The 20,283-nt window shown below is 46.3% G+C and overlaps 2 protein-coding genes across 3 annotated transcripts in view; both read right to left on the reverse strand.

Moving 5' to 3' along the window:
• Positions 1-273: 273 nt before the first annotated feature.
• Positions 274-2,040, reverse strand: LOC129595297 (BTB/POZ domain-containing protein 6-like). Its single transcript, XM_055492253.1, has 7 exons — positions 1,949-2,040; positions 1,748-1,870; positions 1,527-1,638; positions 1,226-1,413; positions 826-961; positions 433-752; positions 274-334 (listed from the first exon to the last, which is right to left on the reverse strand). Exons 1-7 carry the CDS (start codon positions 2,038-2,040, stop codon positions 274-276), a joined length of 1,032 nt encoding a protein of 343 aa, XP_055348228.1.
• Positions 2,041-15,786: 13,746 nt separating this feature from the next.
• Positions 15,787-20,283, reverse strand: part of LOC129595281 (serine/threonine-protein kinase fray2-like) — a 90,810-nt gene continuing 86,313 nt past the window's right edge. For both annotated transcript variants that reach the window (XM_055492233.1, XM_055492232.1), the window contains exon 2: positions 15,787-18,358. In XM_055492233.1, the coding sequence (XP_055348208.1) occupies positions 16,006-18,087 (2,082 nt within the window). In that variant the 5' untranslated portion in view covers positions 18,088-18,358 and the 3' untranslated portion in view covers positions 15,787-16,005. The remainder of the gene's footprint in view (positions 18,359-20,283) is intronic.

Consider the following 20,283-nt stretch of genomic DNA (forward strand, 5'->3'; position numbering starts at 1 on the left):
TTTTTTATTATGCGATGTTATTTTCTGGCGCTGCCGTTGTAGGGATACAATCAACTGATTAAAAAAGGCATTAAACGTTGGCTGTATTCCGCACACTACGGTTAAAAGCACAAGTATAACGCTGTACCAGAATAACCACGGAATAGCCGCCCACACAGGAGACCAAGATAATTATGAAAAGAGAGGACACCTGGATTGTTTACCAATTAGTCAAACCAGGACCCCAACGTGTACAAGATGTGCGACGTGCACAAGTGAAAAGATTTTCTTTTTCTAACACGTGCGACTCGAGCTCATTTCGCGTGGCTCGTCTTCCATGACAAAACCATCTGTTCTGTAAGCATGAAATTGGCAAACGGAAATACTCGCTCAGCCGCGCTTGATCCTTGCGCGATTCTGATAATGTGACCTCTTTCCTGAGGCTTCACATACGTTGCGGCCTCGTATTTGTTCAACCGGAGAGCCATGACATCCTGGCCACATTTCATAGTGTCCTTGGAGCGAATCACCTTGCCGGGTGTCACGCGACAAGCCTTTTGGCCGCTGCACCACCGCACCACCAGGTACTGTGGATGAATCTCCGTAACTGTCGCTGGGTCCCAGCGGCGTGCTATGTGATGATGCACAAAAATTTGTTCTCTCTCCTTGAACGTGCCGGTTCGTGGTTCCGTGGGAAACTGCAGCGACGGCTTGGCGGTAGCATTGCGGTACATGAAGATGCTGAAGATTTCGACTCGGCTCAGCAAGCCGCTCTGGATAATGGAACATAATGCTGCAGTGCAGTGCTGCATGCGGTGAATGTCATCTCTGACATCGACGACTTACCTTGCCAGGACCGTTAGCCAGTTGAGCGTTGGTCAGCAAGGGAAACCGGACGAGGTACAATGCGGTATCCAGGACCTGACGCCGATTAGCGTATGCAGAATCCATTCCGCTAACGGCGCAGGCCGCCACTGCCCACCTGCAGTAAGCATACAAATTTCTTCATGAAGATGAAGCTGTCTACCGCAGACGTCGGCGGGGTCAACTGAATATAGTATTGCGTTTTCCGCTGTATGTACATGCATAGCAAAGTCATTTTATTCGAGGAAAGAAAGTTTAGTGTTTTTATGCGCGACATACAGACATTTTCCTGACAGCTACATTCAAACAATACAAGAACTGCACGTCCGTGGTGACCGTGAGCCCTTATGAAAATCGGCTGTGCTTTGTTGCGCAGAATTACCGTTCAACAGCCAGGTAAATGTCATGCTCCTCAGCCGTAAGGGTGTTGCGGCGCAGTACGGCCTGCAGTGTTTCTCGTGAGATGGCCGTGAACTGTTCCGATTGCAGTAGGACATCGCTGTGCGTATCCACCCATTCCAGACACTCTTTAACAATATCCTCGCCACCGCAGTCGACTACCTGAAGCGCCTACAGAAGAAGGGACAATTCCAGAATAAGGATAACCACACTGCAAGCACCGCAACTATGTAAATGTCTGTATAAGCACACCTGCTCCAAAAAGACCAAGCAGTTCTCTTCACAATTTCGGAGCAGACTTTAATTAGCCGCGGCAGATCGTACTTGTCAGCGCAGACCATCGTGTGGAACGCGTTATCCACGTTGAGACGCTGCACAGCATCGGTGTACATGTAACTAAACATTAAGATAGGTTTTTACTGGAAAGCGACAAAGAACCACCGGAAATAATAGCGCAGATACGTGAAAATGAATATAATGTGAATGTGTCCCTAATAAGGGGAACCTGAGCATATTGGTAAACGCGTCTGGATGGATATCGGGAATGTCGATAACATCATGACACTGCTCCGGCAGACTGCCGTAAAACATCGTGCGGAACACTGTACTGCGGATACTCAAGACGAACCTGTGAGATGATAACTTCTCTGTATAACTGCCAAGCATACTCCAAACTCTCGTATGAAAGGTACGAGATAGTCCTTACTTGTGTGCCGGGATCGTCTTTTCGTGCCCGAATTGACGTCCGACTGTGAACCGCACATCGCTCAGCTCTCCTCTGGCCAGTGTCTGCTTCATGCAGTCAGCTAGTCAAAGGTCGGATCCAGAACCCTGAGTAACCGTTGTCGAAGTCTGAGGTTTTGGCATGATGTAGATTGTTCACAAAAACAATTAGTGACGGAAAAACCAAGCCATCAGAAGCTGGAAACCTTGAAATGAGTGCGCTCAAGTAAATTTCAAACTCTAATTTCTAATAACAACATCAACAGCACGGAAAATATGATAAAATAAAAGATAAGGAGAAAAAATCCGAGAACCACGCAGATTTAAAACGACAACTTATCAGTCAGCTGCGAGCCGTGGCAAGATTGCTTAGGTAACCACCATCCCAGAACGGTCACGTCAATATACAGTCACGACTCACATGGACACCGACTACTCCTTTTGGCATCATACCAGTTGCATAACGACCGCATTCAAAGGTCAGACAATACGTATCTTGAAATAAGTCTTGCTGCAGCTTGCTCCGCTCTTGCCCCTGTGTTTATGCACTTCTTGCTTCGCGCCTTCCGCGCTTCTTGTCCCACGCTTATGAGTTCCTGCTCATCAACTTGCTGTGCTCGCTGAATCTTGCTACGTGTTCTTGCTAATTAAGTCTTGCGATGACCTTGCGAACCGCCATTACTGTGCAAGCGTCGGGATGCGAAAAAACTTAAGTATTTTGCCCGTTAAGTGTTTCAGAGGGTCATGAATCGCACATTCCGTTGTACCTCAATAATTAGTTTATATGACGCGGCGTCGCCTCCTTTCTCCAAAGAAAATTCGTTTAAGAAAGGCTCTTGCATAAAAGAAATCGCCAGAATAACAACATTAATTATTAAGAGGATCACTATGAGATGAAAGTGGGTCTGGGAAAACATGAATAGGTTAAAAACAACTGGAAGATCATTGTCTCCATTGTTCTGACTGCATGCGCAAAGGGTTTGGCTACACAATGGTGTATTGCGATCTTGTCTACGCTCTCTCTGGACAGAGCTATTCAAGAAACAAAGGAAAAACTTTGAATTCAAAAGTCGAATGAGAAAGTTTTTTCAAATTAGATGTGATACACATCACTGGATGTGTTTTAGCCTAGAAAGCTTATATTCTCCAACATGCTAATAAAAAATGTTGTTAGTTTACAAAAAAATCGAGAAAAACACTTATTGAAAAGTGTTTTTTTGAGTTATTCAAACATGCCTTATTGGACTATGGCAGTGTCTCGGTATATAAGCTTTCTAGAAAATAACTCATTATCTGATGCCCATTTGGAAAGTGTAGCAAGTTTTACAATGGAGTTATCGATTTTTAAAGCCATTTCACAAGTTTTTGGAAAACGGCAGCTGAATGAAAGGCTTGCTGACTGACCGGCAGCAATGTGTGCCAGAGCCGGCTACCCAAGCCCGCGTTTTGCAGGATAGAGATTAGACAGAGCATAGCCTGAGAGAGAAGAATGAGCTTGGCTCCGGCCACAGGACAGCATGAGGCGTTCTGTTCTGCTGTCCAGGTCTATCTGCCATGCGGCTGGCCATGGCTAGCCGATAAGATCATTGCACTTACTTCGCCTATGCTGACCCGGTCTTGTTTTTTTACTAGTATAAAGGTCGTAACCGCCCTTAGTGCAAGCGAGCGAGCGTGTAAACTTTTTTCTTGTAAAGACGCGGTTGGGTAAGACTGCAACAGTAGTAGTTGAGAGTCTAAACGCTTTTTGTAGCTGTTTCATATGCTGTGGAAGGCTTATGAGCAGAGCTGCTCAAATCAGTTTTGCCACCGCTACGATGCCGATATGATATCATTAGTTTTATGCCGTTTTTCGGAATTATGCCGATACAATATATTTTTGAATGTTTTCTATTTTTGACTCCGTTAAAAAAAGTATAATATTATTTGAGCTTCGTGCTGGTGCATGCGCTCCAAGAAACTATATTCAGAATTTTGTAAGATGAAATGGTTTATTGTTGGCTGAAAATTGCGTGAAAAAAATAAACGATGGCTAACCATGAGCTAACTAAGCCTAAGGAATTACTGATCTGTGTATTGGCCAAAATATTGTTTGCGGTTACGCTCGACATTGTAGAGCCGATTTTTTGGCCGATAAGCAGCTTAAGCGGTTACTTATAATAGTTTAATGCTGAGTGGAAAGTCGGCGTGATTGACTGGCATGAGTTTAGCAGACTGGTGGATAGCGGTAGTCTCTCCATACTCCCGCACGCGGCGCAACGCGATACGAGCATGCCGCCACCTCGAGACATCTCATTCCGTGACAATGATGATAATACTGATATAAATGATAATAACGACCCCGCTGGTGATACAAATGGACTGCTATATGATCAGATGTGACCAAGCAAGCAACTGCGACGCGGCACTACTAATATAAATACCATACCGCACATTGCCGTCAATTTCGCACCAAATTCTTTACTTTAGGATGCCGGTCATTGCTTTCAAGTTGTTAGGCGCATGGAAGCCATTTAAATTTCAGTATTTTCAAATTTACGGAAAGATTGTCTTAGCTGCGAATAAATTGGCACACTTATTTACACAAACCGCGTATGCCGATGTAACCACACAGGATCTGAGAAGCGCCGGCGCAGATTTCTGTTTTAGAGACGAAAATGTTTTTCGTAAAGCTTGGTTTGGCTGGATTTATTACGCAAACGATTTATCGTTTCAACAGCTTATTCGATGTCCGGGGGCAGTAGCAACGTAGGTAACAATAACGCAGTAACGATTCCCAACTGGATCACTTTCTTGGGTAAAGGGTGCCATGTTATTTTTATGTCTTTCAGTTTAATTCGGTCGATTTTATTCTGGAACATAACGGTCGAGTAACTCATATTTACTTACCATGGTGTTGAAAACCTAGTGACCGTTTCAGGCATAAAACAATGGTTAGCAATCCAATGTCGTTTTTGGTCTTGACGTACTAACTCAACTCCACCTGGTGCAAAAGTGTTTTAGTGCTTGGATGTTGATTTGACTAAGCTTGCCAGAATCTTTGGTCTACAATAAAGTTCATGAATCGCGTAATTTTCAAAAAAATATGTCGACATTAATTTATGAAAGTCTTAAACATTTGTGAATTTTGGTAAGAGTCGTTTCAAAAACGGGGAATTTCACCATCCTGCTTACCGTGTTGAAAGTTACCTATTATACGCAATTCTGGTGAGGGCAAGGCCACGTCATTAAATTTCTGTGAACACCGGTGTATTTAAAAGTAATGACCTTTAACGCTGATCTCCTTTCTTTTTCTCCACAAAAGAATCAAAACTCTCAATCACTGAGGTTTATTTTATTTGTACTTATGTATTTAGATTTATACAAACCTTTATGGATGAGACTGTTTTGAAGTTTGAAATAGGGTGTTGTTGCACAAAGCGAGAAACTTCGATCAAGCAATCAAATAATTCGTTTTCATTTGCAAAATTGATATCTAAATTTCTATGCAGATTGCAACAAAATTTTGAAATAGAAAAAATAAATCTATTGTTCTATTTGATGCTTCAATTGCGGCGCCGCTCGGATTTGCCTTCGGTTTTCCTCGAAACAATAGTTTGCTAGCAAATTTCAGAATGACAACGGAAATTTCGTCCGTAAAAACAATTTTTTTAATGAAAAGAACAACGGAATGCTTTTGTTTTAGTTGCTGCTCGCTGCGCTGCGCATGCTTTCGCCGCAGCTCGGCGTAGCTTTTTTCTCCGCCTTCGGTTTCGACTTCTGTATCAACACGGTAACAAAAAGTTCAAGCGGAACTATAAGAAGAATCTCTTTTAAATAAAAGAGCAATAGAATCCTTTCGTTTTATTTGCTCCTCCGCTCATTATGCTGCGCTCCCTCGCGCCGCAGCTCGGCATCGCCTTTGGCTTTGCCTTCGGTTTCGGTGGAAACGGTAGTTTGCTACCGTATAATCATGTAACAAAAGGGTTAAGCTGAACTGTAAGAAGAATCTCTTCGGAATAGTAGGACAATAGAATCTTCTTGTTTTACTTGCTGCTCCGCTCGCTGCGCTGCGCTTGCTCGCGCCGCAGCTCGGCGTAGCCTTCGGCTCCGCCTTCGGTTTCCACTTCCGTATCATCACGGTAACAAAAGTTTAACCTGAACTGTAAGGAGAATCTCTTCAGAACAGCAGTACAATAGAATCCGCTCGTTTTACTTGCTGCTCCGCTCGCTGCGCTGCGCTTGCTCGCGCCGCAGCTCGGCGTCGCCTTTGGCTCTGCCTTCGGTTTATGCGACCGTATCGTTACAGTAACAAAAAGCTTAAGTGAAACTGCAAGAAAAATCTCGAACGTACGGACCAACCACAACGACTCCCGCCTTGGGGTCAAGTAACACTCCCAGTTAGCAGAGATGGAATTGGCATCCGCCGGTCAGAAGAATTATCCCTACCAGCCTTCCTGACTTCGATTCAATTCTGTTTCCGGTTTGCTGTCCGCGCTGCTCCATACCCACGATATTACCGACGTCGCCGGCGCAGTGGAGTCCTGGAAACTGAAAGCCCGTCAGGTCGAAATTCCCGAACCCGCGTTCCGGAAGTCTCAAAAGCCGTGAGACATGCCTTTATGTAACGTTTCCCTTTCTACTTTGTTGCAGGTGTTCGAGGGCGATGAAGTCAACACAGCACGCCTGCTTGCCCAGTCTAGGCCAGAAGCCGGCATCTGTTTAAACGCACAACTTTCCGCCCACATCGGCAACCTGCCGGGAGACGACGAACTCATGATCAGTGTTGGTCTTTGCCTTAGCGCCACGATTTGCAAACCTCATGATTGCGTCAAATGTCTCAAACGCGTAGATGGTTACGGGCATCATGGGCTGTCATGTGTCTTCTCCGCCGGAAGACACCCGCGTCACGGCGGATTAAATAGCATCATTTGTCGAGCATGTATATCTGCCGGCGTGCCTGCAAAACTGGAGCCTCGTGGTACTTCTCACACCACGGAGCGCCGTCCGGACGGCTGCACGGCATTTGCCTGGAAACGTGGATTGTGCCTAGCATGGGACGTGACATGTGTAGACACGGTTGCGCCATACATGTCAAAGCCAACTCGATCACAGCGGGAACGGCCGCCGTGCAAGCAGAGGATAAAAAATCCAGATTGAATTTGTACCTGGTTGGCCGCTACCTGTTCGCTTCGATCGCCTTTGAAACCCTGGGCCCGTGGGGGCCGTCAGCAATCGCATTTGCCAAAGAACAGAGGTAAAGATTTCAGCAGCAAACCGGCGAAGCACGCTCGCATGAGTTTTAACGTCAGCGTTTGTCGATAGATGTTCAACGGGGTAATGCGGCGTCTGTGCTGGGCACTGGGCACGATGGAAGGCCTTGATAAGCTGAAAGAAATTTTCTTGTTGTAATTCTTGTTTCTTTTTTTATTTTGCCTTAAGTTTGATTTGACCAATAAAGTCACATACCTTCAGATTAACAGAACCATAGAACTCTTCTGTTTTACTTCCAGCTCCGCTTGTTTTGCTGCGCTCGCTAGCGCCACGTTTTGGCGTCGCCTTCGGCTACGCCTTTAGTTTCAACAGTAACGAGACATGATACACTATCAAAAACAGACTCAGTTACTGTACATTGTTACAGTCTGGCAAACGTAACAGTTATTACTGATAACGCTTAGTTTGAGTGGTAACGCCGGTAGCGGTAACGCGCAACGATGAACTATCAGAATATGAATAACAACAGCGGCAATGCAGGTAACACATGCAGTGTTAATGTTAGTAATGGTAGTAATGACTCCTGACTTCGCTGGGTTTCTTAAATAGATGTTTTGCTATGGCAACGTTTCAAAACTATTTCAAAAAATTACTCAGAAGCCTTAGAATCCTTTTTTGTTTAATATTCTCGAATGTGCGCTTTCTAAGCGTACTCCTTTAAATAAATTTGTAACTTGCAAGCCTCGTGAGCGCGAATTTCTGTAGTTCATCTTCGATGAATAACGGCGTCAGTCAGCGTTAGTCATTCTAATTCCATTTCAGGTTAGCTTTTTTCAGGATTTTTACATTAAGTTTATTTAAGCAACAATTAAATGATTGTTCGGGTAGCAGGGTAGCATGTAAAGGGTAGCAGCAACGGTTGCGGAAACCCACAACGGTGACAATAACATGCACGGTACTCCATTACGGTAACGGTTTCAATGACAGTATCCCGCCATAGTAATCCATTACAAAACAGGTTGCGGTAACGGTAACCCGTTACCCTAAGGATTAATTATTATAGAAATTCGGTAATGACAACCCGTTGCATAAAAAGTAATCTGTTATAGTAACAGTAATCCTCGTCTAGGGTAACGTACTGCGGTTATGGTAATTTTACTGATAGTAAACAGAAATGTTTGCAAGCGCTCTTCACGGTAAAAGTTACCTGTTACGGGACCCGTAACCATAAAACACTCCACAACCTACAGCGGGCAAAATTCCCGGGTCCAAATTTTACGACCACCCGTATATCACTGCGAGTTCGTCAATAATGACCAGGTTATATTTTACGTTACCGTTCCCCAGTACTTCTCCACCCAGAAGTCGCTGAAAAAATCAGCCCTGGGTCCAAATTTTCGTACCCCCGGTACATTACTACGGCGGGATCGTCAATAATGAAAGGGTTATAGATAACGTCACAGTTCCCCAAAACCGCTCCACCCGGGGGTCGTCAAAAAAATCCGCCCCGGGTCCAAATTTCCGGACCCCCCGTATATTACTACGGCGGGTTCGTCAATAATGACCGGGTTATAATTTACGTCACGGTTCCCCAAAACCGCTCCACCCGGGGGTCGCTAAAAAAATCCGCCCCGGGTTTAAATTTCCGGACCCCCCTTACATTACTACGGCGGGTTCGTCAATATTGACCGGGTTATAATTTACGTCACGGTTTCCCAAAACCGCTCCACCCGGGGTCGCGAAAAAAATCCGCCCCGGGTCTAAACTTCCGGTCCTCCCGTACATTACTACGGCGGGTTCGTCAATAATGTCCGGGTTATAATTTACGTCACGGTTCCCCAAAACCGCTCCACCCGGGGGTCGCTAAAAAAATCCGCCCCGGGTTTAAATTTCCGGACCCCCCTACATTACTACGGCGGGTTCGTCAATATTGACCGGGTTATAATTTACGTCACGGTTTCCCAAAACCGCTCCACCCGGGGGTCGCGAAAAAAATCCGCCCCGGGTCTAAACTTCCGGTCCCCCCGTACATTACTACGGCGGGTTCGTCAATAATGACCGGGTTATAATTTACGTCACGGTTCCCCAAAACCGCTCCACCCGGGGGTCGCGAAAAAAATCCGCCCGGGTCTAAATTTCCGGACCCCCCATACATTACTACGGCGGGTTCGTCAATAATGACCGGGTTATAATTTACGTCACAGTTCCCCAAAAACGCTCCACCCGGGGTTCGCTAAAAAAATCCGCACCGGGTCTAAATTTCCGGACCCCCCGTACATTACTATGGCGGGTTCGTCAAAAAGGACCGGGTTAGGTTTTGAATTTTAAACTACCTTCTCAATTGTTTCAGCGGGGGGCGCAGCCCCCCGCACCCCCTGCTTATTGGGGCTCCGCCCCAAACCCCGGCCAGGGGCTTCGCCCCTGGACCCCGGGAACCCGGCTCTCCGGTTCGTCACGTCACACATTTTAAATTAAAAACGCTTCGCTCGCTCGCTTGACTAATAACTTATGATCACAATACAATATATCCCATCGAGACATACTATTTGAAAGCCCGAAAAATTTCCTACAAGCTGATGTTAATATCGATAACCCATTTATATGAAAGTCATCTCATAGTGATCCCCTTAAGGAAGAAAGAAAGTAACTAATCTAGGGACAGCCTTACAAGTAACAACTGTTAAAACAAAAGTATACACAGCATGTGTATTTCAAAAGTTAGCATTTTCGCCCGGCAAACCTGTTACCGGGTTAACCGTTAACATTCTTGCCGGCTACACACGCGGACCACAACAAACTGCAGCGAGTATGCAAATCTCCTGCGAGAAATTTGAGCTATATGTCTAAGTAACTGTCTAGTGTAGGCCAAGCTTTTTGCAATAAGCAATGGCAGCACGCTCTTCTTCGACCATGGTGACTACGAAGCGTAGTGTGATGTGCGATAGTTTCTCTGGTTGCAAATCTTTGAGGCCCTCGACACACCACTTTTTCCCACGATAACAGAACGTAGCTCGCGGATCGGCTAGCTGCATGGCACAGAACGCCTGCAAAGACAAACTACTGAAACCAATGCAGAGATAAGGCACAGAAAGGGAATGTTTTGCCATCGCCCACCTTGCATGCAAGCGTGTAATCTGGATATCTGGATGTCCGATTTTCCAACGCAGCCAACCAGTGATATACGGTCTGCCGCTCCTCGTCATGCAGCGCGGGCATCCCCGCCTCCATCAGATCCCACAGCGAACCCTCGACGTCGCCACACAGTGCTAGCCGGCCCCGTGGAATACGGGCATCTTGCTCCAGTATCCGTAGGTGGCCATCCGTATCTACAGTGCGGCATGCCAGCGTGACCGTACATCGGATGAACTGAATGGCATCGCAGGCCACATCCTGACTGGCCTTGAGAATTTTATTTAAACTGGGAGTATAGAGGTGAGCATTGGTGAACAACAGGTAGTTACAGTGAACCATACCACAATGTGGTTCACTGTCCAGCGGCAACTCAAAGGCACAGAAAACGATGTTTGTCAGATGAACGCGGGGGTTCACCTGCGTAACATACGCAATCATGTCCCAGACTTCGGACAGATCGCTCTCCGCCATGGTCAGCTGCGAATTGGTCACCACAATGTACTTGGTGCAAGGGCGCAGACATTTGAAGATAGGAGCCAGCAGCGGGTATAGGAAGTACTCGGGGCTCTTCAGTCGGTTGTTGGCGAGCACCGTAACAGTAACAACGACTGACAATAGCGGCGACTGCAAAAGGTCGTTCCACAATGCGCAGACTTTTCGCAGCTTCGTCTGCGTCCACGTGTCCAGATGGGAGAACACTGCCAACCACAAATCCTGCTGCAGGTCAGGAAGTGGCTCAACTGTATCGTCCGCTGCAACCAGTCCGCGTGAAGCAACCGCAATTTGTGCAAAGTACTCGTTCAACGTCTGGTGGGTAGTGTTATCCTTTTTCTACGGCATGAGAGAACATTGGGTAGTTGTCGTATATGTTGCCATATTTAAAATAATAAGAACTACTTCAATAATGCAAGTTCATGTTGTCAGTGTAGCCAGGTGGCACGAAATACGACCAGAAATGCCCAACAACACAACCGTCACTTTAGTAGAAAGTAGAAGAACACACGAGAATTTACAAAAACAACACAATTATTGTATACGTATGAACACGTAAATACGTAAAGCTTTAATAATAAATAATAGTATAATCTCTACAGCCAGCAGAACGACTAAATTAGGGACGGTTACAATATGAAGAAAATAAAACAATATGAACTTGCTAGGGCGTATTTATTAAATACTGTGCAGAATTATGACAACCGAATTCACGAGACACCACAACAATCATCAAGCACTACAAAAATTGACGGTTGCACACAAATGCAGGCTATCAGACCATTACGTTTGCTTAACTAACCTCATATATTTTATCTCCCTCATCATCGTGTTCTGGCAACCGACGCTCAATGTACGATAACTGTCCATCTATAACCTCCGTAAAGAAAATTGCGCGATGATTTTTGTCGGCAAATGTCGCACTATTGAGCTGCTTAAGCAGTTGGGCCGCAGGCTCATCGCAGTACTCTTTCGGCAGCGGGAAACTGTGCTTCACAAATGTTTTTTCCTCCACACATTCGGCAATAGCAAACGGCTTCGCCAAGAGGAACCAGCTCATGGTAGGAAGGCGCGGCATCGTAGTAATATTGCTGATTCTATAACGAAAACGATCGGCATGAACGACATCCGCATTTTGCCCATTGGCCCACTGAACAACAGCCACGCCGTCCCAGCTTTGTCCAAAACCACACGCTTTATGGACATTCTCCCCCGGCAACCACGTCAGCGGATCAGACGGAGTCGGTCGCACGAGCGCATGAAGTTCTTCCTTACTCCAGTGTGATCGCATGTAAATGGTCGCTTCGTCTCCGCGCTCCTTAGCCTGGATCTCACTGATGGCAGTCACCGTGAAGACTCGATGGAAAGGTGTGAATTCGCGATGGCGATCGGGGCAGAGGAAGTCGATGAATAGTCCGTTATCAGCTACATCCACTACACGACCGTAGCGTAGTAGGTCATCATCACCCACAACGTCCACACCGTTCGTCTGATATATTCGGCTGGCCATAACGCGGGTCGTTACAAACATACGTTGCGCTATTTTGGATTTGGTAAGAGATTGGATTAAGTCTATTATGTGCTGAAATTATGTGACACGTAATTCGTGTTGATACAATGTTCATTTCAATAGCCAAATAAAACTCATCATTATGATAATAATACCATATATTTCGAATTATGTATGTAGAAAGTCATATCGTAGTGGTGGCTACAGTTTTGGAGGAGGCTTTAAATTCTTTGTCAAACGGCCGCTATCCGTAGAACAAGGGATTCCGCGAAAGTTCACCGAACCACCTCATAGCAAAATTGAGACGGCTGTCTGCAGTGCATCCGATTGCCCAACGAGGTCTATGCACTACGCACCCATCCGGGTTCCAGCAGTGTTATTAATAAAATCCTGGACTAATTCCCTTTTCGGTGACCACTTTCGATCTCACCCTTAGTCGCTTACCAATGTAATAACACAGCTTCCTTCCAAATTTAAAACAAATCGAGGCAACCATTGACATTTAATCGCGAGGAACTAAAGCGCGTCCAGGTACCTGGGATCCGGAATATGTCCTACTGCAGCACAGAAAGTATCACTTTCAAAATAAATATCGGCGCTTAACAAAACGTATGCAATGGTACTTTTAGTTATACTTTTGACCACCACTCATAGTCCATCATCGTCAGATACGATAAATATGGCTGATAAAATAAGTATTTAAATAAGTAACAAGACATACGACTATCAAAAATTAAAAATGCCTGCTACAAGTGTAGAAGAATTATAATTATATTGCAGTATCCATACTGTCAGAGACCGCACACACGAGGTGGTAGACACCTCTTGTGGCTTGCTCTGTCGCCCGCACGCAGGTGGCCACGCCACTCGTGCCGCGTTATTACTTTGTCTACGTTGACCAATCAGCGTACTGCTGCACTCGTGGCAGTACGCTGGGCGATGCCCAGCGCTAATACGAGCGATTTCATGCTTTGCGGCCTCAGCTGAAATGCAGCTGCAGCACGCCGTCTCATTGTCACGATTTTCACCGAGCTCGCTGGCAGCGACTTTCTCCATCAGCTTTTTCCGCATAGAGCGTGTGGTTTTTCTGTTGGTTGGTTGTTGCTTTATTGCTTCACAATAAAGGCGCTAGATCCCAGCTTCCTTTTTCTCGTTGCTTCTCTTCTGACAATACGATGGTATACTAGTGTGCAGTGGAATCTCCCGATCTTAAACACCCTCGGTACGTACCATTTTGTTCATGGTTCAGAGGTGCCCACGGCTCAGACGTTACTGCCAATATTATTCATCACGCCGGTGCGAAAAATTGTGTTCATCGCTCAGAGGTAATCAGACTTAGAGATTCCACTGTAGTGCGAAGCTACTTCGCAGCGCAAAGCAAATCCACTTTTACAGCAGCGAATCAGCAATCGAGCACTGATACAACAGCTCACCTCAAGTTGTTTGAATGCGCATCCAGATCCCGGACTTTTTTGCCCTCAACCGGCTGGATTATGACGCTGTGCTAGTAGGTGCTTATGTACTGCGCCAGATTTACCATCTACCTCTAATGCTAGATCCAGAATGGATCCAGAGACAGAGACAGAAACGGGATCTATCCTGTGGAGTGAGCGATACGATCTGGATCGCGAGCTATGCGGAAACACAAAACGTCGCACCGTAATCGCTAACTTTTAATAATATTGACAAGTCTGCCTAACAGAAAATCAACACTGATCGGCGCAGCTCGATCGTAGAGCGTAGAGCTCATTCAACAGTGTGCATCACTGTGCAGCACGTGCTATGCCGCGCCCACTAATAAAGCACAAGCCAATCAGAAGCGAGACACAACACAGACCATAATCCAAAGGCGTAGCGCCTAGCGCCACGGGCGTGAACGCTAGTGAAGCCTCGTCTCACATGCCTCTGGGGGGATGCCGAGCTCCTGTGAGGCTGGACACACTCCCGAATCCACGAAAAGACGAAGGTCGCCAGTGTCTGTGCGTGCTCAAAAACATCAAATTCTCTTAATCCATTTTATCACATCAATTACGTAAAGGCACAATTCCATTTAATACAATGTGAAATAAAGAAATCCAATTATAAGAATACTATCAAATCATTAGGAACAGATCAACAGTAACAGATCAACAAAAGTATTAATCAAATTGTAGACTAGGATCCTCCATTTCTGACTCGCAAAGGTCACAGGTCCTGTCCACCGTTTGCCGCACATTGGCCCATTCCGCTCTGTTGAGCAATCCTGCGCATCCATAATGCGACTTTCCATCACAATCCGCTTGAGAATCAGGTGCGACTTAGGAATACTGCTTCAATCTTTGGAATCTGGTGCGTATCATTCGTACGACTTCAAAATGAGATCCAATAAAGGTCATGGAGGGACGTCAATGAAGACAAGCGTAGTTCGCTTCCTCCCTAGTAAAGGTCATCCTTTGTTGAGATGTGCGACTCGTTTTGGGTTAATGGTCCCAAAGGTCATGCGACTTGAAATCCGTTACCGGTGACTCTGTTGGGCAATTGATGATCCCAAAGGTCATCCAGCTTCTCTTCAAAACTTCCATTAAAGGTCATGGAGGAACTTAGCCAATTTTCTGCGGCCTTCAAGCACTTCTTCGCTTGCCTCCCTGGTGAAACTTGCAGTTTGACCTTTCCGTCGCACATCCAACTTCAACGAGCCTCGAGCGGCCAGAGTGCCGGCAAAGTTTACCGTAACATTTCTGATGGGGCCGGCTAGTTACCGCATTGAGTTTACCCCATGAAATTTCCACATTTAATCTTTTACTCTTGTTCGCCGCTTGTGGCTTACGTTATTACGAGAGATCCGGCTTGATTACCGTAGTTTTTCTCGTTTTAATTTTGACACTGAATCGCTTAAAAAGAGTGCCGGCGCAGTTTACCGTAACGACTCTAATGAGGCCGGCTGATTGCCGCATTAAGTTAACCTCATCAATATTCCACCTGTTGTCTTTCTATTTTTCGCCGCTTATGGCCCCGTTTCGTATTCAAGAGATCCGGCTTGATTACCGTAGTTTCTCTTGTCAATTTATAACACTGAATCGCGTAAGGAGGAGAGCCGGCTAACTGCCGTAACTGCTCCCTTGGGGCCGGCTTTATAGACCGAATCAATTTCAACCCCAATAGTATTCCACATGATTTCTTTAGGCAATTCTGTGCTATAAATGCTGCAAACGACAAATACACAAATACAATTAATGTTAACATGTCACATATCACGCCCTTTATACAACACCGTTTTTCATTTTTGTGACGTACCGACAAAATGCCGTAGACGTCCTTTCAATAGTGTGATCCTAAAGGTCAACACTATTCCATTTCATTTGAATCGCCCTCACCATCTCTCGGCGGGCGTTTCTTAGCGCTTTCCGGTTGGTTTCGATCGGAAGTTCGGTCAACTGGTTCCGTCGAGTCAACTTCCATGACCTTTACCGGGTCAACATGGCGCTGGCCACGACCTTTCCTTGGCGGCTTCGCTTAACTCTCTCAAGTTGGTGCCGTGCGTCGTTCTCCTCTAACCGCAGTCTTCGGTTATTAGGGTCAGCTGCCAGTCGCCGTTGTACGTCAGCGAGATTATCTCGGAGTTGCTGGTTCCGTATACCACGTCGTCCCATCTGGTTAGGAGCACGTTCCGGACGACGGTCACTTTTCTTCACCAAGAATTCATCAATGTAAGTCTCGACTCCGTCTACCGGTTCCACTTAGTCACTTCCTAGAGAATCTTTGATCTTATTGATCCTCTCTTCAACTTGGGAGGCATGGCGCTGTGTCAAGTTGCCCTTTTCCATCCGTGTCTTACATTTCTTCAGCGCCTTCCGAGCATTATGGGCTATGCTGATGTGTTCCAACGGTTGTCCCAATTTAGCGACGTGAGGTCGGAAAAACGGTGGGATATCGTCTCTCATCGTATTCGATACCAGCTGGTTCTGTGTCTTGTAATGTGCCAGTCGTGCAGCAAAGACCTTTTGCCCCATCCTTTTTGCGGCATAGTCTTTCGGATCCACCTGAAGTCCTACTGATGCTCTGGCTGCGAGCAACTTGAAAGCCGGATTCACGTAGCGTAGAACAAACTGAGCCACATATTCCTGCCGTTCAGGATAATCGCGATAATAAAACTGTGTCATTCCGATTGGGTCAGTTGTATCCAATGGTACATCCAATAAGTTCAAATCCACTAAGCTGTGTAGCCCATTCTGTCTGATAGGGAGATAACAGTCCCGTACCGAGTCGCGGTGGATGAATAACCGGCGAAAAAGTCCTTGTTCCACTCCCTCTTTAATTTCTTTCGCGTAACCCGAGTCGAGTAAGAAATGACTCAGCTGTCGCAGAATTGTGCCAATTTTGTTGGCTTCAACCGAATCCGGCTCAAGTCCAAAGTATCGACAAATTTCGACCGTTTGCTCATCGATATCAGTCGTCTTGTATTCCATGTCAATACTTTCTGGTTGTCGGTTATTAAATCTGGAGTTTAATCGCTGATCACCTTGGCGACGATTATCCGGTTCGCCTTGACCTTCCAGTTCGCGTCGGTCTGCTGATGCTGGCTGCGACGGTTCATTACTCGTCGATGAAGCCGGTTGAAGGTCACTATCCAAGATTACATTTCGTCGGTGAGTCACATTCTCTTGAGACGTGGTTTCGACAACTGAGCCAGTGCCTTCCATCGCGTCATCTTCTTGTACGGTACTCACGATGGGATCCACTACGTGAACTGTTGACTCCATTCGCTGATATTTTGGGGGTGTATCTTCCCTCTCCGCACTCGATGACCTTTTACTTGCGCCCGAGTCAAAGGTCGCGTAGAATGCAGCCCTCTGTTGCCATCTTTTATCGCGTGGGTCAGGCGTTCGATTTCGCGTATGTTCGCGTCTTTTATCCCATGACCTTTCGGGTGTTGACATCCTGACGTTACGATTACGGAAAGCAACTTCCGTCGGCACCTGATGTCCTTCCTTTTCAGGTTCTGTACGGAATGTCTCCGCACGCCGTTTTTCTTCACGTTCTCTGGTCGCTGCCAATAACTTCGTTGTATCGATCTTCCTCTGAATGCTCATCTCTGTTACTTCATCGCCGTGGCGTACCCATCCTCTTCCGCCACGGTAATCCCTGTCGCGAGAGCGTTCGCGTGACCTTTCACTGTGGTAGTCACGTGTCCTTTCACGAGAGTGTTCACGTGACCTTTCGCTTCGTCTTTCAGAAACCCGTTCATGTTCACGTGAATGTCCGCGTGACCTTTCTCTATGCGGAGGCGATCGAGGTCGAATGAAACCTTCGTCCCGTTTAAAACTTCTGAGTGCTTGCAGCACATCGCTTTCAGTTCGGCGAGATTTACGTAGGTCATCCATACGTCTTTCGACTTCCTTCTTTATGTAGGGTGCCGGCGCGAACCCGTCTTGAAGTCGTTTCTTCTCCCGCAACAGCATTTTGAATACCTCGTCTGACATAGCAGCTGGATCTTTCGTTAACGTTTCAATTTGAATGATAAGCGACTGTCGTACGAGTTGCATTTCGTCTTCATTAAGGCTGGCCATGCCCGTGGGTGCAGCTAAACCTGACGTACTGGGCAACGCCTCTCGTGCGGCCTGTTCGCTTGCCCTCTTATTTTCCGCATTAATTTTCGCGCGGAGTTCGTCTTCCATTTGCTGAACTCGCATCTTCTCCTGGTCCTCTTCGAATTTCCTCCGATACGCGTCTGTCTGTGGACACTTCAACGGTTCCAAGGTGTCATCCCAACCAGGTTCGTTGTTCCGGATCGCTTCCCGGTAGCGATCCTCGAGTAGCATTCGCTCTTCCACTGGGATGCTGCCGTAATGAGATTTCGAAAAACGTCCAAGTTCCCTCGTTTCGCTTCCATGATCCCAACAAGCGTGACGGCATGTGGGTCTTCCAGCTTGTGAATACAAGTGTAGCAAGGGAATTTCTTATCAACCTTTTTGTTGTTCCTTAAGCAGTCCGGACATTTCGGATTATAGCCCGTAAACTGATCGATGTCTGCCGCCGTTCCCGTACGTTTAGGAGTGGCTTGACCTTTCTGTGCCATTTTTCCGCTTCAATCTGTAATTATAAAACAATCCGTCATATTAACTTCTCCACGTTAATCCTTTCCATTTCCTATCCATATCAAGGCTTTTCTATCATTTTTACGCCTATTCCGTTACTGAGCTGAGACTTTCCTAGCTCCTGCTGCCTTTTCTATCACTGTAACGTGGTGACCTTTCTCACGTTATCAGTACTCTCTGACTACTGTGACCTTTTCTATTAGTCCTAGTACTGCTTTCAGTTGACCTTTCGTAACGCTTTTCTCTTTCGTTTTAAACTGTTTTATGCTTTTTCTGTAATATGCAGGGTTCATTACTCGCTGCATATTACACTCGATTAGTTCACTCGGATTCTTTCGTCGATGGTTTATACGGCTTGAAATCGATTCGGCCATCTAGCTTAATATGAAGCACTTCGTCCGCGATCAAGGCTTCAACGGCATTCTTAATCCACTCTTTATCGCTTTCAATATTCAAATCTCCCAATTCGTAATTGACGGCCATGAAGTTCGAAAGGTCATTCCATGACGCGCCATTGGTACCGCCAATGGCGTCCAGAGCCACATCTGTGATGGCTATCTTCCAGGCCTCCAGTTCCATTTTCAGTCTGGGCGTTCGTTCCGTGCCCTGTTTCGGAAGGTAGTAGACGACTTTGTTGTCCTTGTTATATTTACATCCCAACTTTCCTTCCTTATAAGCTCGTTTCAAGACTCGTTCAGTCATGTTAAGTGACGACCTTCCGTTTGAATTTATTGCCACTTGTCTCTTCAGATCTGTACCAAGCATCTCTTTTTCTCGGATGATCTGGAGCGCGTTCTGGACTTCGTTCCATGTACGATTATTCACGTCCAATGCCGGCCCTAACATGTAATCTGTAGCCTCCTTTGCCGGTGTACCGCTACTTTTCTGGGAGGATGTCGAGTCCGTTGGGTCAGCCGTCGCTGTCTCGTCGATCCTCAGCTTTGCCAATGATCCTGATGATGACCCCGCCGATTTTGGTTCGGCTGTCTTCTTCTCCTCTTGCGGCAAAGTCTCTTGACCTTTTAGATCGCCGACCGATTTCGATCGTTCCTTCTCAAAGACCTCCTTTAATGGTATGAACAGTGATTTATGAAACACCTGTCGTGCCGAATCCGCTTCAGCTTCTGCCGCTGCCTTATCCATCGGGAGCATGACCTTTTCTTTCTCCCGTTTGTCTGAAGCCTCATGACCTTTCGGTTGAACTTCTGCGGTAGTTTCAGATGTCTTCGGACCTTTTGACTGTTCATCTTTTTCTGTCGTAAGTCCAGAAGGAGCCGTTATAGTAGCGTCATCGTCGCTTTCCGATTCCGAATCCATTGGGCCTTTTGTCTTCGATGAAACTGTGACCTTTTCCATGTCCTGACTGTCGGACATATTACAGTGGATCTGTCTTTCCGGTGGTATTAGACCAACTCTCGTGTATCGGATCGGGTGTCCTTTATGTGCGTTTGTCGTGGCAAGGACGTTCTGTTTAATCAACTTTGGCAATACGCGCTCGGTTGCCGTGTCGATCTCCTTTATCATTCCATTTCCGTCGTTCCAAACTGCGTTGATGTATTGGCTAATCCGGTGACTCGTTGACCCTAATGGGCTTGTCATTCCCGCGATTGCCCTTTCTACTCGCATTGGGACCGCTTCATTCGGAGTTGTCAGCGCCTTATCCGAACTGGCTGGTCTGAACAACTTGGCCTCATACGAAAAACTCGGGTGCTTCTGTATGAGTTTTCCTGCGTTCCGCGCGAATTCCAACACGACATCGAACTTTTGTTTAGTGAAGCTACGATGTTGTTTCTTCAGATATGTCTTCAGGCCCGCTTTGAATTTCGATGTTACCGATGCTGTTCTTATTCGTGTGAAATTCTTCTCCGCTCCGTTATACGCTTTGATTATTTCATCGACCGTGTTCAAATTATCATCATC

This window comes from Paramacrobiotus metropolitanus, unplaced genomic scaffold (genome assembly GCF_019649055.1).
Source record: "Paramacrobiotus metropolitanus isolate TYO unplaced genomic scaffold, Prichtersi_v1.0 Parri_scaffold0000076, whole genome shotgun sequence".
Lineage (NCBI taxonomy): Eukaryota > Metazoa > Tardigrada > Eutardigrada > Parachela > Macrobiotidae > Paramacrobiotus > Paramacrobiotus metropolitanus.

Excerpts from the sequence above, each read along its gene's own strand:
- LOC129595297 (XM_055492253.1), bottom strand. The coding sequence starts at position 2,040 with ATGAAGCAGACACTGGCCAGAGGAGAGCTGAGCGATGTGCGGTTCACA. Across the intron at positions 962-1,225 it reads ATTTACCTGGCTGTTGAACG|GTGGGCAGTGGCGGCCTGCG; the intron begins GTAATTCTGCGC and ends TGCTTACTGCAG. Across the intron at positions 753-825 it reads TGGCTAACGGTCCTGGCAAG|AGCGGCTTGCTGAGCCGAGT; the intron begins GTAAGTCGTCGA and ends TCCATTATCCAG.